The sequence below is a fragment of the Paramormyrops kingsleyae genome, chromosome 24, assembly GCF_048594095.1.
Source record: "Paramormyrops kingsleyae isolate MSU_618 chromosome 24, PKINGS_0.4, whole genome shotgun sequence".
Lineage (NCBI taxonomy): Eukaryota > Metazoa > Chordata > Actinopteri > Osteoglossiformes > Mormyridae > Paramormyrops > Paramormyrops kingsleyae.
This window is the reverse complement of record NC_132820.1, coordinates 10,107,855-10,135,722: the sequence shown is the minus strand read 5'-3', so window position 1 is coordinate 10,135,722 and position 27,868 is coordinate 10,107,855. Positions and strand designations below refer to the sequence as shown.

The window sequence follows — 27,868 nt, the reverse complement described above, 5'->3', positions numbered from 1 at the left end:
GAAATGCACGTGTTGGAGGAGGTGCATGCAGGGACGACATACATCCAGAGGGAACCCTTTAGCGGGACTGCTTTCACGTTCCAGGTTTGGGGCGGAGGGAGTTTAATAATTGAAAAAATGCCAGCAGTTGTTTCTGACAGGCGCAGGGCCGTCTTGGGGGCTGGAGCTTCAGAGGCCTAAACTGCGAAGAGAGTAACGGCTCTGCTTAGAGTTTTGTAGCCGGTAACCATGGCTAACTATCCACGAGCCCTTTGGCAAGCAGCAACCCAGCGCAGGGATGCCGGGACTAGGGCTGATTCGCTCTGACATGCTTCGTGTGTGTTTAGCTAAAATCTAAAAACAAGTGTCACATGAAGGATGCATGAAGCACGCAGCGTCCATGTTCTGTTCTCCTGCTACGGGGCGTGACGATGCTTGAAGTGCAAGCAGGCGGTTTCTGTGAACGGTGCGCCGCTTTTCGGGCATGACGGCAGCGGGCGGTCCGTACCTGCTGTTCCTGGGGGCGCTCAGGTTAGGCTCGAATGCTCCATTGCTCTCCCGGAGTCCTCGTCGCTGGAGGCTGACATGGTTTGAAACCATCCTCCGGTGGCCTTCGCAGCATGTTTGCTGCGCAGAGCACAAGAGCCAGCGGCGGCATTCTGGCCTCCGGTAGCCCCGTGCGTCCCGTGATCTCTGCTTGCTGCACCTTTCGCTGCAGGTTGTGCCCCAGCTATGCAGGGCCATTACGAGCAATATAATTCCGACTCGGACAACCGTCAAGCGGAGTATTTTCTTATGTGGTTCCGCTGTGAGTGACGTGTTGAAGGATATCGCTCATAAAAATGCATTTCAGTGTGGCCACTTTCTTAAATTCTCGTAACACATGTAAGTTTTCCCTTCCTGTGTTTCTCTAGGTGGGGCGCAGGTTCAGTGTCGGTGCAATTTACGCTCCCGGTGTAAACCCTGAGACTAGGATCATTTCAGGACAGCGCTCGTTATAGAGAATACAGAGCAGAATATCCCTGAAATTACTCTGCGGGCGGCAAAACAGGATTAAGCGAATAGTGGCAGGTTTCTGCTCGTCTTTGAGTGAGAAATCCTTCTATTCTTAATGTTTACAGTAGTGGTAATCTAACCCGCATGTTAGCGTATTATTTAATACTCATAGGTAACCTTTGTGTTTTTTTCCCTACATTGCGATCTGTTGTTTTCATGCTGCTGCATTTCCAGGTTGTCAGCTGGACTTGACTTTTCGTAGCACCGCGTAGGCATGGGGAAATCAATATCAGAAACGATGCAGATTTATCGTTCCAAACTTTGAATAGGACAATGTTAAACGCCCTGGCTGTTCATGTTGGGTTGTCAATAATAAACATTCATATACATACTCATAATGCAAACGGAGGTACAAACATTGTGGTTATACCGGAGTTGGCCAAGGGATGTGCACATACTCGCCTGGCAAGTCCCACCACGCGGGATTGCGCTCGGAGCGCAAGGCGTTCCGTTTTAACAGACCGCTGATTCCGCGCAGGGATCTCCTCTAAGACTGAACCACAGCCAATAGCAAAGTCTCTTAAACAAATGCAATCTATGCATGACCATTGTAAAACAAACAATATGTTAACTAAAATATGTTTAGAGTAAATCATAACGAGGAGGCCGTGAATGTCTGGTTTAATACCGTAGGCCTATACGTTTGTGTCAGTGCTTGAAGTGGGAAAAAATAAGTGCAGGAACTCTAATTTTCTCGGGCCACTGTCGCTGCGCCGGTACCGGAACGCAGAAAATAGCGGCGGAACCCAAAAGACGAAAATACAGAAGTTCCGGAACTGCGTTCCGGCCCACTTCAAGCACTGGTTTGTGTGAAAGCTGAGCTCGCATTTAAGAATTACAATAAATGGCAACACCAAATATTTTTACTTTATATTGAATATTTGACTGTAACATTATATAAATTGCGCTTCATAATTTGGAAACTCTGGTATCAGATATTTGAGAGCCATTGTTAAAAAAAAACTCTTAAAGGTGTCTGTAGAAGTGAAGCTTTGTGTTATTGATACTGTAACCCTGACGACGTAAATATTTTCACCGGATATAAGATTTGACGTCGCCGAATCAGTGAATCACAAAACCATACGGAAGCTGCACCAAAAACATTTTATTCTATAAAAGGGGGAGGGGGTAATCACAACTGTACAGGGAAACTGACTTTTCACACCATTTCTCACAGTATCAAAAAGCTCACGTTTTCCTCGCTGATCTTTACACATTTGTTCTGTACAAATACAAAAGAAATATTTGTATTATAACAATAACTGCATTGCACTGAGTATTATATTACTGGCCCATAAATTACTGCATTCAATATAAAATACCTATGATTTTTAAGAAGATTTAGATTATGATGAGTAGAAGCACACAGGTGCACACCCGAACACACGCACAGAAACACACGCACACAAGTCCTTTGTCATTTACATCACTCCAGCACCAGAGGGCGCTGCTCCCTTCAGTTTGCCATTTACCCACATTGCTAACAGTCACATACCGGTCTTTACATCTTGCGGCAATGCAATCATTAACAAAAGAAGTTTGAAAAAGCCTCTGCTAATTTGTCCATGGGGGAAAAAAAACAACGTGCCGAGTGTACTTGAATAAATCTCAAGCAGTAACTAAAAACTTTTTTGAAAAATTTTGCAAACTGAATCTCTCAACTGACGCGAGACATGACAGGTCAATCAGACAACCGAATATTCGTCGGGTTGGGGGTGGAATTTCATTATTGTCGGACGCCGTTTGACCTGCTCGTCTGCGAGGTGTAAGCAAATGGAGCGAACAATGTTACAGAGGGACCATCTGATGCGTGTGTGCAGTGCATTTCTGGGCCGCCGGCATTAAGGGAGGCTGGCCAGTCTCTGGGAGACACCACTGTATGGGTAATCACATGCTGGCGGCCTGTCGCCGCACGTGCTCCCCCACTCTCACCAAAACAATAAAAATAAAATAAAAAATGGTACTTTCCATGCAACATAAGTGAGCACAAAACATGTGAAACTTCTCGCATAATAATTAAAAAAAAAAAAAAAAGAGTAACACGTTTCTTAAAACCAGAGGGAAAAAAAGAAATGAAAGGAAAGATATTTCACATTGTCTAGTCAGTGTTAAAAATAGAAATCCACCCGTTACATGTATTCTGCACTCCTGATTACTTATATACATTATGTACACTTTGTTTTACTGTATTTTTAATTATTCATCATTGTCCTAATGTCTATGAACAGTTTACAAAAAGAATTGCAATTAAATACACATTTCTTTTAAAAAAGATGTGCTTAGTAACACTTTAGATTACGTAAAAGAAATATAATCATCCAGACCGCCATGTTGCCTGCTGGGCTTCGGCTTGTATTCTCTGCCTTCCTCCACACGTACTCCGAGTGGCGGCTAACTGACTGGCGCCCGTGGCTGCCAGGATCTCACAGGGTGCCCGCTGCCCGCCAAGAGGAGCAGCCGGCCCCAAAATGACACCAGCGACAACAGCTGAAGGCCAGCGACAATAATGTAGGGCCACGTGTGGGTATGGGCGCCCCCTTCAGGCATCTGGCATTAGTGCGCGCACGCTCCCAGGCAGGAGCTAGGAGGGGGGCTGATAGAAGACGGTCCTGGGTGGGGTCCTCTGGTTCATAGGCCCCGCAAACAAGTCCCCCCCCCATGCCCCTTAACCCTGGTAAATTTCACTTTGCCTTCAGGGGCTAAAACTTAGCCAGTAGCAGCACATGACCCCAGAATTCATTACAAGATAATAAGCTTTAAAAAATAAAAAAAGGGAAATCTCTGAGGCACGCATGTCCCCCCCCCCCCACTCCAGTCCCTGCGGGCAGCGTGTTCAATCTCAAGCTGTTTCACAGCCTTTGCTGAAGCCAGGTGAGTTTCGGTTCGTGTCATTCTGGGGACCGTGGCGTTCCTTAGCCAGTCGCGACGGAACATCGGACCAGCTGAGAACACTGATATTAGATTTAAGGGTACAGGAAGATGGAAGTCTTACAGCGTCAGGGATTAAATAAGGGACAGGCCAAAGGATTCACAGTCTCGCTCCTCCCCCATCTCATGTTCCGCCGGCGTGCAAAACGTTAACGGCGGCGAGCCCCTCCCCCCGGGCCACGTCGGAGAGGGCGACAACGAGGGTGGGGTGAGCTTTCGAGCCCGCTGTGGAAAACAATAACCTACAACGTTAAAAAAAAAAGCTAATTATAATTAAGAGGAAAAAAAAAAATCACTGAGTAAACGATCAGAAGACAGCTCAGGATGTTCCCCCTGAAAACAATCCCAGAAGATGAGTATGTGATGGCTCTCTCACCCCTCCCCCGTCCGCACTGTTAAAGAGTCCTGGGCGTGTTGCCTAGCCATGCGGCAACAGCGAGAGCAGTCCATTCCGGGGGGGGGGGGGGGGTTGCCACACATCCCCCCCAGCTGAGCCAGCACACCCCCCCCCCCCCCCCAAAAAACACCTAGGGGCCACATTAGTTATTAGACTTTCCATGCTTCCAGATCACCTGTGCAATAAGGCTTTTGGCCCCCGGGGTTGAATTTCACACCTACAATAATGGAGGGGGGGGTACTCTGGCTCCTATGAAGGGGGTGGGAGGGGGGGGGGGTTATGACTAACAAACATGGCGTACTGACCAAGAAATTCCCACAGTCATTCAGCTCCTCCCCCGTACGTGGGAGAAGGTGGGAGGGAGGAGGGCTGGGTTGGGGGAGGCGGGGCCGTCTGGAGTCCCACCCCCCGCAGCCAGCGCGTGGTTCTCAAGCCGCCATCGCCATGGTGACGCGGCTCACATCATGACGTGGCGGCGCCGGTGCAGCGCCAGGTGGTCGGAGCGGGAGAAGCTGCGGTCACAGTCTGTGCAGCGGAAGGGCTTGATGCCGGTGTGCTTGCGGAAGTGGCGCGTCAGCTCGTCGGAGCGGGCGAAGCGCCAGGTACAGCCCTCCCAGGTGCAGTGGTACGGCTTCTCCCCTGGGGGGGTTAGATCCAACCAGAAATTAGCCAGGGCCCGGACGACAACACCACATCCGCGCGCCACACGGTCTCGCCCGGCCTGGTCAGGGGACTCGCGGAAATGTACTTTATAGAACCAAGGTAGGCGGACTGGACCGAACCAAACTCAGGCACGGGGGTGTACCTGTGTGTATCCTGCGGTGTGCCTTCAGGTGGGAGCTCTTAGTGTAGACCTTGTTGCAGCCGTCATAGTCACACATGTGGACTCGCCTCCTCTTCATGTCCGGCGAATCGGGGTCAGCCGGGATGTCCAGGTCGGCGCCCGAGCTAGAGGAAGGAGAGCGGGGGAAGGAGAGCGGGGGAAGGAGAGCGGGGGAAGGAGAGAGAGAAGGAACAAGAGAAAAGCCTTTCATTAGCCACGGAATGAGACAGCCATTTCCCATGATGCCCCTGGAGCTCGCTCCCCCACCACCGAACAGAACCCTATGGCTTTAACACGGAAGGTGGGTTACTCCAAGTTAAGTGCCCTTACGAGGCAGCCAGGGAGATTTAGGTTAGTCCTTGTGGTTATTTTTATAGCCCTGACTTTGCCTTGACATAATGGCACTGGACAGCCCGGTGAATGTGGTCCGTATGTGGCTGGGAGGGACCCGCGTTAGGAATGTTACTGGCAGGCTGCACACGGCAGTTACCCGCATGCCGGGCAGCCGCCTTATCTCCGAGGGCGGGCGGGACAGGGCGGGGCCACACTGCACAGGACACACCCACCACTACAACAATTATTATGCCCTTCGGAGAGACCCACGGGATTCGATCTGATGACCTTACGAGCGCGTCGGCAAGGCGCGATGGGCTAAAGCCAGCCGCCTACCCAGAGTAACGACGAGAGACGGAATACTCTAGAAAATGTCCGTTAGTCATCACCCGAACACACGAGGGGTTTAACAGCTTTTGACCCTGGACTCGGCACATGCTGATGCCGGCGTCCACTTGCCTGTTAGCGGCTCCCGTTTAACACGGTTCACGTCACACACTCTCACCTCCGTCGCTCATTCCCATTGCTTGCAAACAGGGTGTGGTACCCTGAAACAGCCACCAGAGGGAGCGCTACCCCAGATCCCACACAGCTGGACAACTTCCAGTCCAGTGCTGTCTCCCGCTCGCTCCCCTCCCTCTCACCCTCTTGTTTTCTCTCTCTCTCTCTCTCTCTCTCTCTGGGTCCCACCCCCTCCTTTCCTTCCTCTCTCCCTCCCTTCCTCCCTTCTCCTCCCAGCCTTTTCTCTCTTCCCCCCCCCACTCCTCTGCCTGTCTGCCAGCTAGTTCACTCCCTCTCGCTCTGCCCCCCCCCCCCCATCACCCCGGCCGTTTGCTCAAACACACTGCACCAGAAAAGGATTTTTTTTTTTTCATCCACAGCCCCCCCGCCCCCCTCCCTCACTCCCTCTTAAGGGAGGTGTGACACCAGGCAGCATTACGTAACCTTGTTTACACCCAGTTGAGGCACAACCCTGCCCAGCAACACACACATGCACGTACACACACACACACACACAGATGTGTGTAGCCTGCTCTCACACACAATGCCCTGACCCCTTGCCCCCCAAGCACGTAAGCTACACAAGGCCTTATGTAAGAGTCCCACAGAGGTGACGCAGTACTGAGGCAGGGGGGGGGGGGCGCATGACGGCATACTCACTCACCCGGTATCCATGCCCCGCGTGCTGAAGGATGCGGAACCGGACTCGGTGCCGCTCTCCGCATCGCTGTCACTCTGGAACTCCACCGGCGATGCTGACCCGGGCTTGATGCGTACTGTCAGGGGACAGAGGTCAAAGGTCACGGCTCAATGTCAAATTATCGCCCTCCTCTCGTTAGACGGCAGCCCCCACTAACAGGCTGATAGATGTCCGCAGATCCCAGTAAAGGGTCCTACTCTTGGACCTTTGCACAACATGCCCAGTGCCTCAGTGGGTCCAACAAAAAAATATATATATCCGTGATAAAGCTCAGATTAATAATAAAAAAAAACGCATAACCAGAAAAATAACATTCACAATCAAAAAGTGCTAAGAAGTGGCCTCACTCTTTCAGGTCCTGAAGGACAGAATGAGTGAGCAGGCTGTTCAAAGTTTACCCGTCCGTCCCATTGTTCAAGGGGACAAGCCCCCCCACCCACCCCCACAACCATGCTCAACACCACATTCAAAGTGTAAAGGGCCCATCTTCTCTGTGAATATGCTGAGAGTACCCAGGCCGGAAGGCGTGAAAACAGCCAGCCCCCCCCCCAGCAACCATGTGACCCCCCGGGGGCCAAAGAGCATGGGGGTGGATTGTCCTGTCCACCATGACACACACAGTTTCTCAGGCAGACCACGGTCACCTCAGGGTCCTAGCCCTGGTCCTGTTCGGCGGCGCCGCTGCAGTTTTGCACCCAAACCCGGGCTTCATTCAAGATCCTTCCGAGATGTCTTTAGAATTGTATTTTGTCGAAAAGCCACACAAACTGCCTGAATGCGAGACGATGGCGGCACCGTACTTCTTAACGCTCCTTGCTGTCGGAGTTCTAAACGAGAGGAGATTGGCCAGAATTGCGCCCCGATGAACGTCCAACCCGGTGGACCAGAACATAGCCAAGCTTTAGGAGAACAAGAGGACAGTAAGTGGCTCAGCGAGTTAGGTACCTGTAACCGGAAGGCTGCTGGTTCAAATCCCATGGTCAATTTCACTATCGGGCCCCTGAGCAAGGGCCTTAATCCCAAGTTGCTCCAGGGACTGTCTGAACCTTGTTTTTTTTTTTTAAAAAAAACTGTACTTCGCTTTGCATTCAAATGTAAACAAGAGGGCCATTTGTTAAACCCACTTACGGCCTGAAAGGGACTCGCAGCACCATTAACCAGGTTATTGGGTCTGTTAGGGTATTCTAGCAGTGATGGCTCCCTCTTAACTAGTACCCGATGGAATGTTTACAGCCAAGCGGGAAAAGGTTAAGCTGCTAGTATTGTTAGTAAAGCTCGACTGGGATGAATTAAAATGTTTCCGTCGTGAAGGGCGCGTGACTCAGTGGGTTAAGATCAGAAGGCCAGTGGTTCAAATCCCAGGGATGACTGAATGGCTGCACCGCTGGGCCGGCGAGCGATACCTCAAAAGACATTTATGATGTTTCGGACAGAAGCATCTGCTGAATTAATGAAATGTTTTTAGGCGGCAGGAGATTCTGTTGATGTCCGGTGCCATTTGTGAGGAGCAGGCGGAGGGGAAGGGATACTCACCAGAGCCTTCGGAGCGGCCGTCGCTGCCGATGAGGGGCACGGTGATGGCGGCGGCGGCCATGCCGTCGCTGGGCACGGTGGTGTAGACCACCGGCAGTGACTGCACCACCACGGGGATGGTCTGCAGCTGGCCCATCTTGCTGGGCATGTTCACCGACGGGATGGTGTGGATGACGTGCAGGATCTGCTGGCCGCCCACGCCCTGGGTGGAGGCCAGGATGGAGCCAGGAGACAGCACCGCTGGGATGGGGGTGGTGGTCACGGCCTGGGCGCCTGCCGTGGCAGCGCCCGCTGGGCTGGAGGAGGGAGCCGTCACCGGCGGGAGGTTGGATCGCGGCTTGTTCAGGGATAGGTCGACCGGCTCCGTCTGGTCCACAGACAGGATCTCAGGCGCCGATGGCTTGGCCGTGCAGAGGGGCGGGGGGGAGGCAGACTCCGAGGGGGCGGGGCCTTTGGGCTTGGGCACGGCGGGGGATGGGGAGTCCTCACAGGCCTCAGGTTTCTGGGTGGGGGGGGAACGCGGTGGGAAAGAGAGATCAGCAGGACGCACAACGCAGGGATGGATTCCCCAGCAGCGCCGTGCCTCATTAACTGGTTTGAGTCGCGATTCCTACTGGTCACTTTACCGATTCCCTTACAGCGAAAGCAGGTAAATGCGTGACACCCTCCCACCCGAACAGCGGCCCACGCCCAGCCGCAGGGGAGGTGTCTGTCGATGAAACCAGCACGGATCCCTCAGTGCTGGCACGCAGTCAGACTCCGAGCTGATCCGAAATGGGGGGATGGGGGGCCACTTTGGATGCCTGACGCGGAATTTTATCGAGGAGCCCAAATCGAAACCAGCCACGGAAGACAAAGGGAGGCCATAGAGAAAAGGGAAAATAAAAAAAAAAATAATAAATTAAAAAGAGAGATAGAGAGGGAGGGAGGGGGTGGGGCAGGGGAGAGAAAAAGGAGAGTGGGTGGGAAAGGCCTCCGGTTGTCATGGAAACTGGAAGGTATCAGCTGACTCACTTCCTCGCCTCCTTCCCGAATTCCCACCCCCTCCAGTCCGCCAATTCCTCCTCTATCCCTGGCTCGACCCAAATACACCCCCCGCCCCCCCCTCAAAAACCAACACGGCGAAGCACCTCAGCAAATATATAAGTACATAAGCAAGCGGGTCTGTGCGGGTCTGTGCTCTATGCTCCCCCCCCCCAAGCTGCCGCAGTAACCATAGAATCCGAGCGTCTCGCTCCACTGGTGCTGTAGTTGGGCCCTTTCCAGCAGCCGTGTCTGATAGGCATCTCTTCCGGGGTGCCCTGCCTCAGCCCCGCCCACAGAAACAGTGAGGGCGAATGGCTCGGGGGGGGAGGGGGGGGCTTAGGGTTGTTAACCGACTCACTCCCGCCTGCTGCCCTGTGACGTGAATGCGGGCAGCCGCGTGGGCGCAGCGGCGTCCGGAAACTTCTCGCTCGCTTCCTCCGCTGCCCGAGTGGCCGGCGGGCGGTTCGAGACGGACGCCGAATGTCGATGATGGAGAATAAAATCCCTAATGCCTGCCTGTGAGCTCAGCGGCATGGAGCCGGGAGAGGAGGAGGAGGAGGAGGAGGAAGGCCAAGGAGCGAAAGCCCTTTGTGGGCCCCGCAGATACAGCAGCGTCCCCGTGATGTGTCGACACGCCAATCCCGCTCGCTGCCCCTCAAAACGCTGGGTCCATGAGTATGTAAAGTTCAGCCGCACCGGGCAGACCCCCCCCCCCCCACCAGCCGCCAAGCCCGACATCAGAGGAAGTGCCGTGCGAGAGTGGCTCTGTAGCGGGAGGACAAAGCGGCAGGCGTGCGTGAGCCCCATCCTGAGTGCCTGCACACGTGCTCCGCGTGTCCGCATGTGTGTACAGCCCGTATGAGCCGCACAGAGTGTGCCAGCGGCGTGGGGTGGGTGGGGTGGGGGGGGGGGGGGGGGGTACGAGCGGGCTACATCACAGAGCTCCCGCCAGAGCCCGGTTGCCATGGCTACCAGGGAATGGAAGCCTCCCTCGGTGTGTTTCGCCAGATCCCCGGCGAAGGCCAGGAGGAATGAGAATCCCCGCGGCGACAGGAGGGATCGCTGCACGCCCTCTAGCGCCCCCTGCGCTAACCCAAAGGGAGAGCAGCTAGCCAGGCGGTAACTCCAGAACAGCAGAGGAGAGCCCAGGTGTACAGCGCGCCCCCCCCCCCCCCCCATCCGCTAATGAAATAAACGCCCCCCTGTCCCTGCCCTCTGCCTATACGAAGCCAGGCACTCTGTCCCCAGGGTCTGCCTTTCGGAGGAAGTGTCATGTGATCTTCCACCCCCCCCCCCCCAAAAAAAGCTCGCTCACTCACCGAGCTCTCCGCCTCCTCTGGCTCCACCTTCACTTGCACCGCCGGCATCGTTCCCTTGGAGTCAGAGTTGGAGGTGCGGGGCTTCTTAGGACTCGCTTCGCACTGTGGGGGGGGGGGGGGGGGGGAATGTTAAATATAAGATAACAGTGAAGAGAGAGAGAGAGAGAAGACTGAGGGAGGTCACAAACAGAGAGGCAGTTTGCAGGGAGGGGGCCAGTCAGGTGTTAGAGAGAGATGCGATTCAGGCAGGAGGAAGAAGAAGAAGAAGAGGAGGAGGAGGCAGACGGAGCAAGGAGGCAGGTGAGGCAGCTGCCGGGGCGCTTGAGCAAAGCGAGAGAGGAGGAGAAGAACTTTACCTTCACCAGCGAGAAAACGGGAGGAAGAGAGAGACATTAAAAACTAGAGGGGAAGGACAAGAAGGAGCTGTAATCCTAGACAGTGTGACTCAGGGAAGGACAGGAGTGGGAGAATGAGAGAGAGAAAGGGAGGGAGGGAGGGAGAGAGGGAGGAGTACCCGGCAAACCTTTCTATAGCAACCAGAGTCACGCCCTGTTCCTCAGAGCCGAGAGCAGAGAGACACACCAGCAAGCCGGAGTCTCTAGACTGAGTGGCAGCACTCAGGAACGGGACGGTAATGCTTAGCGGGGGAGGGGCCGCCCGCGAGCCAGCTGCGGCGGATTCCACCCGGGGGCGTGGCCACACCCATCACTGTAGGGTGTGGCCGGCCCATCCCCCCCCCCCCCCAGGAGCTCACCAGCCGGCTCGCACTCAGCCATGACACGCCCTGGTGAATTTCAGCACCGTGAAAAAAATAAAACTGGGCCGGCACCGGTTTCCGGGCCAGACGGCGCCGAGGGTGCGAGGTTCTCGCAGGTTTGGGGCAGGCCTGGCCGGGGGGGGGGGGGCAGGGGAGAGGGGCATGTGCTCGTGTTTAGCGGGGTCCTCCTCTGGCTTCATGCTGGGTGGGTGGAGCAGTTCCAGGAATATAAGAGGGTGGGGTGGGTGTGACCCAGACCCACACCCACCCCTGCAGGAAGCTGTTAGTGGGGGAGGGTTTCATTAAAGAAGGGGCTGTGGGGGGGAGGGGGATTAGAGAGGAACGCAGAGCCTCAATCTGGGTCAGGGCCCTCTGAGTGACCCGCGGGCGTCTGGATGGAGCGAGGACAGTGGAACACACACACACACACACACACACACACACACACACACACACACACATACACACACACACACACACATACACACACATACACACACATATATACACACATACATACACAAACACACATACATACACAAACACACATACACACACACACGCATACAGACACACACGCATACACACACACACACACACACATACACACACACACGCATACACACACACACACACATACACACACATATATACACACATACATACACAAACACACATACACACACACACACACACACACAGACAGACACACACGCATACACACACACACACACACATATATACACACATACATACACAAACACACATACACACACACACACACACAGACAGACACACACACACACACACACACGTTGGTCTTCCTATCTAAATGGGGACCGTCCATTCATTTCTATGGGAAAAACCCTAATCCCAATCACGACACCCTTAACCTCTACCCATCCCTAACCTTAACCATAAGTAACCAACCCAAATACAAGACTTTTGCCATTTTTACTTTTTTGATTGCATTCACAGATTTTTATCAAACTGAAGTTATCCAAATGGGGACCTCAAAAGTAGGGACATTTCAGTTTGTACGACACTATGCAGACAATTTGGTCCTCAAATGTGATCTATGCAAACGCGCAAACACACACACACACACCGCCCCTCCTGCACAGGGGTTTTTACATGTCCCAATATCCATCCCAGAACTCCGAGTCATTCATGCTGAGTTCTGGCCCCGCCCATTCTGACCCCACCCCCCCATGACCTCTGACCCCTGACCCACATGCACTGTAATAGCCCGGTATCCCCAGCCTGGGGGTGCTCACGCTCCTCTCAAACACCGGGGACATGATCAGCCTTTAATTCAGCACCTAAGACTCGCATCCATCCACCGGTCCTTCGGAAAGATGCTGGTCGTTTGGTCCACGGGTATGAAATCTCCAGAATACAGAGAGAAAACGTGACTGTCTCCGTCAGACGCTTTTAATTAGCATCAACCGCTCTCGTGCCGCCGAAATTAACAGGGTCATCGGAACACACAGCAACAACTCGGGTTTTACACCAGCAATTAAGCACACTAAACAGACACCTGCCCGCTCATTACATAACTGACCGATGCAAAAGCTGGATAAGATGATCAAACGACGGAATAAAGTCCCTGGGTGACAGAACTGCTTCGGAAACGTTTCGATGTCACGGCGGGTGAACAGGAGAGGCCAGCGAAACAATGTATTCCAGACCCAGCAATGAAGACAGGCTGAGCAAATCCCGTCGGCCGTCCTGCTGAACAACGCTCCCTTAACGGGACGGGAGCCAGACGATCTGGCGGCTAACCGAATTAGCTCTGAACCGGCTTTGTCGTATTGACAGCATCAAGCCCTTAAAAATAAAAAAAGGGCTGCGTATTCAAGTGGACATACTGTAAATACCTTCTGGAAAGAGGCTGGCCTTCTACTTAACTGTACTATGGACATTTAAACACTGCAAATCTGTGTTATCCAGCCCAGGGAGTTACAGTTTTAGAGAGGAACTTTTTTTTCTCTCTTTAAGGGGAGATCGGACTGCAGCCAGAGGGGTCTTCTAAGCAGGCATGGGGGGCCAAGGCTGGAAGCCCCCGCGCCGCATGGCTGTTTTTGGGTGCCGGGGCTGGGGAGGGCTCCGTGCCGATTGCACAATCCCGTAACATGAGATTTGAGGCCACACCTCCAGCTTTCTGCCCGGGGCCCCTGTGGACCCCCGTGGAGGGTTGGGGGGGGGGGACGTGTCCCAGTGCAAAGGGGACCATCCTGTGCAAAGCCGACCTCCCCCCCACCCACCCCTGAGACCCAGCCCCCGCTGAGTACACAAATCAAACCTTTGCCCAAATTCCAGAGGGCAGACCAGCCCATCACCCCCCCCCTCCCCTTCACTCTCTGAGGGACAGTGTTGGGGGGGGGGGGGTTGAGGGGTAATGAGAGTCAGCGATCAGGAGGCTCTGTGTTTGGGGGACTGGGTGGGGGTGCAACAGGACTCCGCTGCTCTGCGCCAGTGGAGAGTGTTAATGTCGAAGACGACACACACACACACACACACACACACACACCTCCAACACTGCTGCTGGCCGTGTGTGTGTGTGTGTGTGTGTGTGTGTGTGTACAGTGTTCATGTCGATCACGCATTCTAGTCTCTGTGCACCCGTGGGCGTGCATGCTTTTCTGGGCGTGTGCCGCAGCAAGGCGACTGCGTATGTGAGCTCACACCCACACACCCCAACTCACGGCACCTCCTCGGCGCTCGGGTGCTGGCCGGTCGCGTGACCTCAGACCCAGAGCAGAGTCAGGGGGGTGACAAAGGCCGGTTTACTCAGCTCGCTTCCTCTACCGTGGAGACACTCTGAGTAAATGCGTCCGGAAAACTAATGCGCCAATACATGCGATGGATGCAATAAACAAAGGGGATTCGTATTTATGCGTGCTTTAATGCCGCATCGATCTCAAAGATAAAAAGGCCCGAAAGAAGGGAAAGATGGAGAAGAGACTGCAGGCTGACCAAACCCTGACACTCATGAAGATTAAACAAAGTAAATGCCTCCCCCACACAGTCATACGTCGGCCATGTTTTAGCCAGTCAGTCTTCTAGGTATGGCCTCTGTAAGCCCTTAAGCCCAGCCAGTATGTCCCATCTGCTGTACACCATCACACTTCCAACACCCCAGGCGAGAGCGGGACGACCCACAAGTGGGACTCGAACCCATGACCGGAATTCAACCCCATTACCCACGAGCGGGACTCGAACCCATGAGCAGGACTCAAACCCATGACCCATTAGTGGGACGCAAACCCATGACCCATTAGTGGGACGTGAACCCATGACCGGAAAGCGAGCCTCAAACCCTGAAATCTGTGCCCTTAATGCCAAATCCATGGATGTGGCACATTTAATAGGGCCTGTCCATTTATTCTGGGCACTGTCAGACCAGGTTTCAAATGTGGGGGGATTGCGAGGGGTGTGTGAGGCACCCCAGAAATCCTGGGGGGGGGGGGGTGTGCATGTGTTTAAGTGTGTCAGGGCTCTGTAGTATTAATACAGGCTCCCCGTGAGGCAGGCTCTCTCTCTCTCTCTCTCTCTCCTCTCTCTCTCTGTACCACCCAGTGCTGTCGCAGTGCTCCCCTCCACTCGGGGCCAACTCCCGGGGCCCCGAACGGAGCCGCTGTGTCATCCACGTGCTGTTTGTCGCTGATCCTGCCCTCCCCACCCCTTCCCCTAGGCCTCCACCCAGCCCAACACAGCTGTGACCTTACATATGTATGCACCCCCCCCCCTGACTTCAGTCCACCCGGCCTTAAAGAGACAGTGCCGCACTGCTTCCCCAATCCCCTGAGCAGACGCCGGAGTCCAGGAGGGCCCCCCCCCTGCCTTTCCCTACCCAGGCTCACATGCACACCCCCCCCCCCCCCCCAGCCCAGTGCTGTCCGCGCCCCCAGAGCAAGGAGTCACTGCTTTGCAGCTGGGTGTGTCTGCCATCGCAGCACGGCCTCCGCCCTGGGCCTTGCAGACATCCATAGCGTGAGCATGCGTCACTGCGCGCTGACCGTCTGCGCAAACGGCGGCGAGGCTCGCTGTGTCCAGGGACAAGACCGTACGGCTTGTGCTGCTCGACGGCATGCACTCACGGGACTTCCACACCCACACACACACACACACACACACACACACACTCCTCCAGCGTGCAGGAAAATGCCCAGGAGTATCTCCCAATGCCAGCATCAGCTGCTGTGGCAGGGCGGAGGTGGGGGTCAGGCCTTATCGCACCACACCCTGGTGATTGCTGCCCAACGCACGGCCTTATCCTCACACGCACACACATACACACGCGTGCATCTGTCTGTTACACTAGTGACTCTGTCCCTCCAGGAGGACGACTCTGAGGTTCAGCCAGGGACAAAAACCACCTGATTCAAGTAATTATCACCTTCATTGAAGCAAATTAACCCCCCCCCCCCAGTCAGTATAAATGGTGTAAGAAGAGCTCTGGAGCAGGGCTGTGCAGGGGCTGATGTGTGTGTGTGTGTGTGTGGGGGGGGCTCTGCTCCTCTTCTTCATGAGGAGGGAGGGAGACAGGAAGAGAGGAACAGCACGCCCACGCCGCTGAGAGACGCCGCTGAGAGACGCCGCGCGGACAGGCTGGGCCTGGTCACGGCGGACGGCCGCGGCTGCCCCACGTTGCTAGGGGAAACAGGACCCCATGCACGAATACCCACGCACACACACACACTGGGACACGCCCTCCCCGCCCCATGAGCGGCTCCTCCTCCTCCCCCCCCCCCACTGCAGCCAGCTTGGCAGAGCTGCAGGGGTTGCCATGGGGACGGGATTCTTTCCGTGGTTAATGATTGTGCCGAGATGGTGGGGGGTCATTCTGTCACACCGGCTCTAATCTGGGGAGACACGGGCAATATCCCTACAAACCCCCCCCCCACCAATGAGGCTTTCAACCCCAGAACTCCCCTAACCCCCACCCTCCTTAAAAAAAAAAGTAGGGAGGGGGGGGGGGATCCACACTTCCTGTACTTCCAAACTACTCCGCCACCACCACTGCCCCCTCCTCCCCCCCAAGCCCAGTTCCCAGCCCTTCACCCCCCCCCCCCGTGCTGAGGCCAGGCCCGGCTTCCTGTCCGCGTCCCCACCCGCCTGCTCACGCGCCTTAGGATCTTCCGCCATCAGCTCCCACAAAGTAAACGTTGGTCGCTGATCGTATCTTCTGTGCGCGGGTGGGGGGGACCGAGTTTCTCTTCCCAGGCGTGTCAAGCGCGTCAGAAAACAGCCCGGAACTCTCTGTGCCCGCGGGTCCGTATGGGACCCAGACTCACGGCCAGCTTCCAACGTCTTCCTTATCGATTTGAACCCCCCCCCCATCCCCCCACGGGGAAGACGCGCCTTATCGGCACTCACGCACACTCCCGGGGGGGGGGGACAAAGGTCTCTGAGGGCTGGGCCCAACTGGGGGCTGTGCCTTTCATGCCATGGCTGACACAGATGGTGGCCACTGGAAGGAGAGCAGGAGAGAGAGAGAGAGAGGAAGGAGAGAGGGAAGGAGGGAGAGACAGAAAAAGTGAGAGGGTGGGAAGAGAGGGAAAGAGGGACAGAGTGAAGGAAGGAGGGACATAGAGAGCGAAGGAAGGGAGAGGGAAGGAGGGAGAGAGACAGAGAGGGAGGGAATGGATTGAGAGAGGAAAGGAAGGAGAAAGGGAAGGAGAGAAAAATAGAAAGAAAAGAAGGAAGAAAGGAGATGGGGAATAAGGGAGACAGAGGGAGAGAGAAAAAAAAAGAGAAAGAGATGCAAGGAGGGAGAAAGAGAGACAGGGAAGGAGGGAGAGAGAGAGAGAGAAAGAGAGGGAGAGAAAGAGAGAGACCTCACAGCCAGTAGAAGCGGCGTGGCCCTTCTGACATTTTCATGCAGGACAGGAAGTGTCCACTCCCCATGACTCTCCCCCCCCTTAGAGAGCAGGGTGGCTCCTCTCCAGCTTCCTGGCGACCCACATCTCAACGTTTCAACCATAGCCCCCATGGGCAATGCGGCCCATGCCCAAAGCCATCACGCGGGCGATCCTGCCCCCCCACCCGTGTCCATGGGCCCGCCTCCCATGACCTCACACTAACCAAATGCACGGGAGGGCCGACATCACAGGGGGGGCCTGTAGCGGCGATTAAAGCCTTTTCGGCGTAAAAGGTCGGCACTCGGTATAATCATGATCACCCCTGATTTTGTAGCAACCCACAGAGGCATCGTAGTGCCACCTCCCCCCCGCTCCCCCCCGATATAAAAACACAAGCGGAAGACAGCAACACTTGGGGCCCAACGGCCAATGTGTTACATCTATATTTATTGGTCCATGGCCCCCGTGAACAAGACATGCAAATCTGTAGGTGGTCAGGAGTTTCTGTCCGTGTGACAGCTGCATTGATTAGGGCCACCAGCAACACCCTTCATCGAATTTGAGCTGCACGCCAAAGGACCAGGACTCGTCGCGAGACGCTGAGATGGACGGACGGCTAGCCGGCTAGCCGTGGCGTCCACAGCCATGAAAAGCACCAAATGTACAATCACGACAGCAATGAGGCGGGTCACCTGCCGCGCCCAGGCCAAAAACGTCGCACGGCCTGCGGACACACACAAGGTAAAAGCGAGGCACAGCTTCCAGAAGCCCCGCCCCCCTGCAGCTGGCATCGAGGACACGCATAAGGTCTAAAGGTTCCCGTTCTCCGAGGGGCGGCTCAGTCGCACGCAGAGTCACAGCAGACGAATCCTGCTTTTTTTGTCGTTCGTTTTCGCTTTTAAACAAAAACCCGAGTCCTAAAAATAGTGCAGTTAGTGCTGGATGGGGCCCGGCCCATCCCATTCCCAAAAGCAGACGGCGCTACACCCACCCCAGTGGTCAGGCTGGACACCCTTGGGGGTGGGGGGGGGCAAGCCGTCACATCTTCTCCTTGTCAACAGACATACAGACAGTTTGTAACTATCTTAACTATGGCTTGCTGGTGGCTGTTAATAATTGCTGCTCTGTCTGGACGTTGCGCGAGTGAGGTGGGGGGTGGCTTTGGAGGGGGGGGGGGGGCACGCAGGGGCCAGGCGGCCCTCACCTTGGCTGCCAAAACCAGCTTTCAATCAAGCCCCAGCAGTGAGGAATGTCTCCCCAGCCAGCCCAGACTGATCGGGGGACCCAGAGCTAAGCTAGTCCTCGCACTGAAGGAAAGGGGGTTCCTAACTGAAGGGGGGGGGGGGTCTGTGTTAGCCGTTGCCATTGCTACTACCAATTCATTAGCTATTGATGCATTTAAAACTCCCAGGATTCAGTGCTGAGGGGGCAAATATCACATGATCAAGTTTCGCATGAATAGTCATGTGACCCCAGGTGTCTGGATGCTGCTTTGGGACCTGCGCGTTGCCAAGATGGGGTCTGCACCCAAGAAAATGCCAAGACCACAAGCGACCCGCACGTGCCTGCAGTGCACCAGCGCACTCCGCAAGTCTTTCACACTTTGTATCACCCTCTGTCCTATTGCAGAGGTCTCACAGAATTGCTTCTGTGCAGCAGAGGATAAGGAAACGGCACCGGCACCAACTGACCCGGTCAATCCCGGCGGCAGAACTCAATGAGGCAAAGTCTTATGTTCGGTACACCTTGGTCTGATCACCTGGCTGGCTGTCCTCCTCCCCCCCCGAGCCCACACGCCTCCACACACACACACACACACACACACACACACAGTCCCTCTTAGTGCGCTACTGTCTCTTTAAGAAACTAAGATGGTGTCTCGGCGGCCGCAGCGGCCGTTTCCTTCCTGCCTCTTTCGATCCGCACTTTAAACCCGCTGTCGAGCCCCGTCCGCCGAGGGATGGGAGCGACTCGGACCTCGGCGGGGGGTTAGTGGAGAGAGGAGGCACCGAAACCCGTCCGATAAGCCCCGGCGAGACCCGTTAGGGGTTCCGCGTTACAGCGCTGCCAAATCAAACATAAAAAGTCCCGACGGCGCCCCGGCGCTACGCCGCCCGCGAAACCCCGTTGCCCCCCGCGCCCGTCCGTCACCCAGCTCGGCTCGCCGGCTAACCCGACCCCGCTGCTACCCCCGCCGGCGGCGCTCCGGCACGGTCCGGCCCGGTGCACGAAGGCGGTCTAGCGGCCAGCGGCTGGCTAAAGGGCGGCGGCGGACTTACTTTACTCCTGCGGGTCTCCTTGTGCATCTCGCTGGCTGGGCGGGCGGACTGCAAGGGGGGTCGACCGGCCGGGGTGTCTCACAATAACCGATATTATTATATATGTTTATAATAATATTTTTTTGCTGGCAGCCTTCCACTTTTCCAATGGACGTGTCGGGGAAGGGGGAAGGGAAATAAAAAGTAGAGGTCGCGTCTTCCGGGAGCCTCTTTTTTAAATCATATCCCCGCCGTCGAAGCGCTCTTTTCTTCCCCCTCGTCTCTCTCTCGGCGTGTTGTTACCGTGCTCGGGCTCGGGGCTGGGCTGGGCTGGGCTGGGCTCGCCTGGCTCCGTCTCTCCTCCGCCTCTCCCTGCTTGTGACCCCACCCTGCGTCCCCACCCCTCGGCCGTGTCAATCAGCGCAGGCAGCCGCAGAGGAGCTCGGACCGGCGGCGGCGGCGGTGGCGCGCCCGCCGCGTGCGCGCATTGCAACATCGCGGTCAGAAACCGGGGGGTCGGATGCTCGCGCCCGGTGGCCCCCCGCCTCAAGCCGCCCAGATGTCCCCCTATGCGACGTCCCCGTTGGCTTTTCAACAAAACAGCCCTCCCCGAAGTTTCTTCTGCCTCTCCCCCTCCATCCTTTTTGTATCAACCACCCTTCACTTTTTTTTTGTGCGATCGGACCGATGCTGAGCACAGTGGACTCGGGTCTGATGTAATGCCCTGTTTTCTCCCCCCACCACCTCCACCGATGCTTCATCGCCGGACTCTAGAGGTCCAGCAGGAACCGGGCGTGGACCTGGCAAATCGATAACAAAAAATGCGCGACCCCGTGACCGGACCTCGATCGCACCCGTGTGCGCGCGGGGAGCATTAATTCTTTGGTGTGACTTGCGTAAAGGCGGCTTTTAGGGTGGCTTGTCATCAGCCACGCGAAGCCTATACTTGAAGGCCACCGGGATGACTTCAGCTGTCACTGGATGTCGCACAGATGTCCTGTAAAACGTGTCGCCGTGACACGCAAGCGAAACACTCCCGCTTTTAAAATATGAATTCTTGTGTTTTAAATTAATTCCTTGAATATGGGTGTGGTGACTTAAAATGCAGTCAAAAAGAATCCGTGGCTTTGTGTAAAATGCCAGGGTGTGGCACATTCTGAAATCCACCCTTGTAAAAGAGCAGTAACCTATTTAATTTGTTTTCCCGTCTCTCTTAAACTTTAGTTATAGCATTACAAGTCAGTATCTTTTTTTTATCAAATTCATTTGTGTGTATACTGTATAAATGTCGCATTGGTAAATTAATAAAATGTAAAAATTGTGGTACTGGATTTAATAGGATACAAGTGTGGAAGTCACTTTAAATACTTGATAAGTTAGTGTTCCTGAAGAGATAACGTGCAGCAAGTACTAATACACACAGTACTTTAATTCAATCTGTGTGCTCGAGTCTATTTTCTGGGTATACATGAACAGAATGCGTTTAATATGCTGTATATAGCTTTGCATGGCAATGTCGACACGACACGACTTTCATAGCAAGGCTGGTCGCTGACGGTATGCTTTATGTGGCTCTGGATTTAAAATAATATGCTGCACGATAGCCTTTCCAGTTGTGGGTTCGAATCCCACCTCAGCTCCTTGCCTGTGGAGTGTCCACGTTCTCTCTTCCAGTCCAAAAACGTGCAGTTTGGTGAAATGGTGTCACTGAATTGTCCACATATGTAATGGTCTGTGAGTTTTTCCCCAGAACCCTTACCTTCTGTCATGTGCAATGCGGGCTTCAACCCTACCCCCCGGAGTTTGTTACATATAGGACCTAGCACTACGTTACATAAAAATCACACACGTAAAAACCAAACTTCAAAACTTCTTTATTTCACTCGGATTGTACGCTGACGCGAGCGAGCATAAATGAGCACTAAATACCAGCAGCCACAGCTTGTTTCAAAGCGGACAGCACTGATCGAGTTCTCGTTTTCATGGCTCGTGATCACGACGTCTTGTCAGACACGTGTACACTGCGTCCTATGAAACCATGTAATGTACATATCACATCAGCAGCTGCTATGTGGTTTGACTGGCAAGCCTACTAAGGGTGTGAGGGGTTTGTTATTAAACTCACTACGATTAAAATGCTTCTAAATAATATAGCCCTACAATAACATCACCGCAAGGTCGTATTAAACTGTTGGGCTGTATTACACCCGCGACACACCCATTTAGGACAGTCCTTCACTATACCCTGATATGAACAGGCTAACGGCCGTGCGTCCAACTGATGTTCCCATCTGATACCAATGCAAACAGAAGAGTATCAGTGTTGTAATTAATGTAAGAAGCTCGCAAAAAAGGTTATTCATGAAGAGCGTATGAGTCAGAAAAATGACAATGGTAATTCCTAATCGATTTGGATTTAGTCTGCAGTAACTAGATACAGATACGGTAATGTTAAAATACTTCTCTAATCGCTCGATCATTAAAGCATGACACGGCGCTTCATATTCTGAGCCATCAGTTACATTTTGTGATTAATTCTAAACTGTTCCTAATTAGAACTGCCCTAAAATTGCTACACGAATGGCGTCCATTTATGCAAATGACGACAAGCGGGCGGTTAACCGCTAGAGGGCAGCACTTTAACATTACACCAAAGAAGTGAAAATATGCTATACATAATAAGAAAATTTATAATAACTGATTTGAATATCTTGCAGAAGACATGAAGTTCCGGTAAATATTTTAAAAGCATAGTTCTTAGTTTATTTGTCATTTATACTTGAATTGGACACGCACTGGACAAGTGTTCCTGTGCCTTGTTGTTATGTAATCGAGAGTGTATAGAAACAATGCTACGGCAGCAAAGTTGTAGTACAGGATTTATGCAGAAGCCACATGACCGTGTCTGCGCTGCACTTCAGTGCGGCTCGCGTTATACGGCACAATGTCATTGTTTGCTTTCTCTCAGTCTAAGGGTTTCCATTCGATAATTAAAAGTTTAATTGATATATTAATGGACATTCAGGATTGATTGTCGATTGTTTCTCTGAAAAATGAACAGACGAAAGACAACTATGATGGATTCCGTGGCAATTATTTCTAAAACGGCAGCAGGTATTTCACTGTAAATCAATGTATAAATGAAGGTTTCGTAAATGACAGGCAATATATAGCTAGACTACAGTAATCTCTGCCCCAGAACATACACCAGCCACCTTGTATTAGCTATTAATAATAGTTCTGATGATGACGTGATAAAGGGGTTAATATCTTTATCAGTAATTAAATAGAAACAGACATACATATACGCCACCCAATATTTCCGTTGTGGATGCACAGTAAAATCTGACTGAGTAACCTACTACGGGCTATGTTGTCATACATGAATTCCTAGGTGTTTTTCTGCAATTAATAATGCATCAGACGAATCATATCTGGACATAGCCTATTTATTTAATTTTTCCTGCATTGCCACTTGTAAGGTCGCGGTATATTTCAATAGCAGTGACTTCTGAGGAATGTAAATTATTTGTAGATTATTTGTAATGAAAATGCATTACAAAATTTCATAGTTTGAAAACACCTCAGTGTGGTCAATATATAACGTTCGGCGTTTTCGTCATTCTTGCAGTATGTAATTTTTCTTTTCAATATTAAGCGCGTCAGTATAGAAGCTCAGTATTTTATTAAAGTTTGAATATGTCCATCTTTATGTGTGTGACTTTCATATATACTTTTAATTTATAATGATTATTCTAGTAATTTGACTGCATTATATTATATTTAACCGAGCCTTTCTTTTTATACTACATTACCCAGAATGCCACGGCAAAGAACACGCTAGTGAAACCGGAAGTGCAATTATTTTGATGGTTGAACATGCGACGGTGAGTTGATCCTACTTTGGAAGCGATTTAATGTCGGTCGTCCAAAACCGTATTACTGTGGTCTTCATTTTTGTACCGGGACATGCTGCGTGAGGTTCAATTAGTGTGCTATGGAGGTTGTTAAGTTGGAGCACGTTAGTTCCCTCCCGTAACGAGGTTTCACTTTATTTCATTTCGGATTGTTTGAGGATCGTGCTTGATGTGTTTTATATTTTTAGTATCACTCGCCATTCCTGTAATGATGCCCCGGTCCTTGAAGAACAGGAGACAGAAGGACAGAGGCAGCTGCACAGTCTGTTACTACAGCAGCTGGACACGGGGGCTGACATAGACCGGTGGGACTTTGTTCTTTGCCCTGCCACTTGCAGGGTACTTGGACAGACACTTGCCTGCTTTTTTGTTGCACCTGTACTGTAAATGAGGGCTCTCGCTTTCCAATGCAGGTGCGTGGCCAAGAGGAAGTGCTTTGCTCCAGCGACGCTGTACAAGCCCTTTGGGGAGCAGGCTGCTGGAGTAAGGAGCCTGTCCCAGTTTCAGACCCTGCAGGATGGGGAGCAGGAGATGTCGAGTCTGCGGGAACTGGGCCTCACCGACGCTGAGATAGAGCTGTGGAGGAGCAGAGAGAAGTCAGAGGCTGGAGAAAAGGTATGAGGGTGAAGGAGAGCCAGACACAGTGTTGAGTACACGCTGTCCCATCACAAAGCACCAGGCTGGTGTGAATGATGAATAGGGTTGCAAATGGCCTGAAAATTTCCGGAAACTTTCCATGGGAAGTTAAGCTGGGGAATTTTGGAAATATTAAACTTTGTGGAACTCTGCGTGAGCTGTCAAAGAAAGCAAACTGTCTGAATAAATCAGCATAGAATATGACTTATAAGTAGTGCGTTTTCATGCAGGTGCTTATTTTGAGGTTTTTATACACACATAATTTCTCACAAGCACTTGGTTACACAATAATATCTCTGTTAGTGCCATCAAGATATTTTTTTCCAGCTACCTTTAAGTTCTGTGTTATGGGCTAACTAGCAGTTTTGCAAATTTCCAGTTTATTCCCATTAATTCCCATATATTCTTGTTAATTCCCATGGAAAGTTCCCAACTTTAATAATTCCCAGACTTTTGCAACCCTGAATGGCGTGCATCTTCATGATATGTATGCTGCAAATTGGCCGGCGTTTGCTTTCAGTAATGACTTCATCATCGCACGGAAGACTCTGCCCATCTCCATGGAAGCCTGGATGTGTGGTGCTCCATGCATCCTCTAAAGCTCGCGAAAGCGCCACCTGCTCTGGCCTAATTCTCATTTTCTGGCTCGTCCTGGAGCTGTTCTGTCGCGTCGAGGTCTGTCGAGGAAGGTCCGCAGACTGGCATATTTCTGAAGTCATCTCTCCCTCCAGTCAGAGGGATGTCCTGCGACTTTTGGCAGGATGGCTAGAAACGGCACACGGTGACCTGCTTGAAATTCTGCACTCTTCCTTCGGCTGAACATCACAGCAAGACATAAACCAATAAATCTTGGAAATGTAGCTTTTTCAGTGCCGTGCTGAAGCATCCAGCCCAGTTTTAATGAAAACTAATAAGCATTAGTGTGTGTGTGTGTGTGTAAATACGTTTCATCTCTGGCTAATAAAATGGCCCACTTTATCTTCTAAATACAAAGTAAATCAATCCGTAAATCTTTATTTATATAATTGATGTTTAAAATAAATTAAAATAGAATCAGCTTAAAGATATGCATATAATAATAAAATATCACCAAAATGTGGGACTTCAAACAATCACATTCCTGGTAGGAGACTTGAGACCACCCTCTGGTCCTCATGCAAGGGGACACAAACCCAGTGTCTTTTAGGGGAAACGAGCCCCAAACGACATCACGTCAAATAATAGTTGCTGTTATAAACACATCCTATAAATGTTATATATACTTAATCAGATGACACGGTTTTACTGTCTCTCCTCTCAGCAGTTCAATCTGAACTGCAGGGGAAAGAAATTTGACGGTGACACTGACGCATTAGGACACCCTTGAGTAGTATCTCTGATTGCAGCTCGAGAGTCTGATTGCGGCGCCTCTGTCTCCCGCCGCCTCGTGTGGGTGCAGGGCCGGGGCGTGAGTGCAGCCCCCAGCGCAAGGCACCAGCGATTGCAGGCCATCCAGGACAAGATGAAAGCCCGGGTGGAGCTGCTGTCCAGACCGCAGCGGCTCTCAGCCAGCCGGGCCCTGTCCCGCCGGGAGATGGAGATCGAGCGCTCCCTCTTCCAGGGAAGCGAGCGCCTTAGCTTTCTCTCTGCCCTCTACCACCAGGGTGAGTCAGCTCTGTTCCACCCCATGATCCTCTCTGCCTCTGCTTCTCCCTCCATCGTTTTCTCTCGTTTTCAGTTTCTCGTCTTTCAGTAAGTCTCACGAATGAAACCCCCTAGTCTGGGGTCCAACATCAATATTGGTCCATAAGCCTTTTTATCCACTCTGTATCCATGTCTGCTACACTCGATAGCACAGTTATCCGAGCACCAGTGCCCTCCAAATGGCCATTGTGGTAGGACAGCAGGGAGAGGGAGGTGCCAGATCCTTATGTGTGTATTTTTGTTCCTCTTGCCCACAGAGGAGGACTCTCAGTCAGGTCAGGACGGTACGTCGTCTTCAGATCCTCTGGATTCCCTTTACAGGGACGTTCTGGGGCAGAAAGAACCTGGGGCAACTGGTGTATTCAAGGACGTGCCATCCAGTGACCCAGAGGGCTGCTTAAATTCACAAACTTTACCACTTAACCAGCCTGACCAGTTACGTGAAGCTGACCAGTCACGCGCCCAGAGCGATGTTGACACATCCCAGCTGGATGGCCGGCGTGACGACTCTGATCAATCGGAAAACGCTCAAGAAGCTTCGGTCCACTCCCGGCTTCAGGGGGGAGGAGTCAGAGACCGGCTGGCCTGGCAGAAGCGGTTGAGCTTGAGTCAGCCAATCGGGAGCCTTTGCACACCAGTGGGACGGGGATCAGAGGGTACGATGAAGCTCACTGGTCCCGTCGAAGAGGTCTCTGAAGAGGAGATCCGGAAGAATCGTGCGACAGAGGATGAGATACGATCCATTCCCCGATTTCAAAGCTACCAGCAGGGGGCGCCATCTAAGGTGGGCATGATGAGATGAAATGCCATACTGTGGCACATGTGCAGGAGCCAGGGCTGCATGAAACTGCATACATGCGTGCATTTCAGTCTCTCTTTGTCCCTCCATTTAAGGTGCTGTGCGTCAAGAACCTGAGTTCGCGGGCTTCCCTGGCGCAGCTCATCTCGCTGTTCTCACGGTTCCAGCGGCCCGGAGCTCCGCCCCTGCTGTACCGCCTGCTGACAGGGAGGATGAAGGGGCAGGCCTTCATCACACTTCCAGGTAGCACATGCATCACTCACTGGGGATCGCCAGACATGCACACATCCACTATGGTACAGGAGTCAGACCCAGCTGTCCTGTGGTGCCCTCTCGTAGGTGCGGAAATTGCCGGAAAGGCTCTGGAGCTACTGAATGGCTACCGGCTGCTGGAGAGACCCCTGGTCATCGAGTTTGGGCGAGAGAGAAAGACAGAGTGATCCCCCCCCTCCACTACAGAGACACAGAGGCTCTGCGGGGGGGGGGGGGGGGGGGGCAGGGGAGTGAAACCCATTTGGCAGAAATTATCTTTAACTTTACCTAGAAATTCACTCGTCGCTGTTATATTTGTATAATTTAGTATAAAATAAATTCTTATTTGACGTATGCATGAGCGGCTCTGTCTGATCTGTGGCCGCATGAGACCGACAGCAGGAATTTTCCGTTTCATGTAGAGTAACCCCTTCACATTTGTGGTTTGGTTGCGAGTTGGCCATGAAGTGTTAAACGGGAATATTTTTGCAGAAACGCACAGAAAAAGGATTTGGATCATATAAAACCATGCCCTATATAAACATAAGTGATGTGTATCATTTGTGTGTATAGGTGTGTACTTTATCTTTTAATATTAAAGTTTTGGCTTGGGTACGCTGCGCATCATTGTCCCGGGTTCCAGCTACCCTGACATGTCATCTGTCTCCGTGACCGTGGAATCTCGCATTTCCTCGCAGAAACGTCCAAACGTTTCAGTGCCGTCAGAGTTTATGTCATTGTTCTGGCTAGCGGACCTGCTAGGGGCTGAGGTTAGTGGTGCCCAAATATTATTTACAAATTTTCATATTCAGAGGGATTTTCCACCCCTAACTCGCGGATGTGAAGGGGTTAACCGTATATCAGGGGTCTCCAACTCCGGTCCCGGAGAGCTGCTATCTGGTAGGTTTTCTATCCTACTTGGCTTCTGATGAACCACACCTGCTCCTGGTATTTACCTGAGAAAAGGTGTGGCCCATATATATATATATATATATATGAGAGAGAGACAGAGACGTTCTTCCTCTACTTACAAACTTTCAGACATACGACCAAAGAGGACTGTAAGTCCAAATTGTGTTCATTGGGCTCCCGTTTCCTGTCCGC

The 27,868-nt window shown here is 52.6% G+C and overlaps 2 protein-coding genes across 5 annotated transcripts; one reads left to right on the top strand and one right to left on the bottom strand.

Moving 5' to 3' along the window:
- Positions 1-2,125: 2,125 nt before the first annotated feature.
- Positions 2,126-20,234, bottom strand: klf8 (Kruppel like factor 8). The gene is made up of 6 exons (XM_072706365.1): positions 19,499-20,234; positions 10,596-10,697; positions 8,251-8,752; positions 6,682-6,793; positions 5,166-5,308; positions 2,126-4,999 (listed from the first exon to the last, which is right to left on the bottom strand). The coding sequence occupies exons 1-6, from the start codon at positions 19,523-19,525 to the stop codon at positions 4,818-4,820; spliced, it is 1,068 nt and encodes a 355-aa protein (XP_072562466.1). The 5' UTR covers positions 19,526-20,234; the 3' UTR covers positions 2,126-4,817.
- rbm41 (RNA binding motif protein 41) lies at positions 10,874-27,118 on the top strand. Of its 4 annotated transcripts, none has more exons than XM_072706363.1 (8): positions 10,874-10,895; positions 23,297-23,364; positions 23,583-23,699; positions 23,808-24,009; positions 25,469-25,673; positions 25,971-26,497; positions 26,608-26,755; positions 26,852-27,118. In XM_072706363.1, exons 2-8 carry the CDS (start codon positions 23,357-23,359, stop codon positions 26,950-26,952), a joined length of 1,308 nt encoding a protein of 435 aa, XP_072562464.1. In that variant the 5' UTR covers positions 10,874-10,895; positions 23,297-23,356; the 3' UTR covers positions 26,953-27,118. The 4 variants fall into 4 exon arrangements, with proteins under 4 accessions (XP_072562464.1, XP_023700589.2, XP_023700590.2 ...); XM_023844821.2 differs by lacking the exon at positions 10,874-10,895 and adding an exon at positions 22,160-22,210; XM_023844822.2 differs by lacking the exon at positions 10,874-10,895 and adding an exon at positions 22,574-22,591.
- The last annotated feature ends 750 nt before the right edge of the window (positions 27,119-27,868 follow it).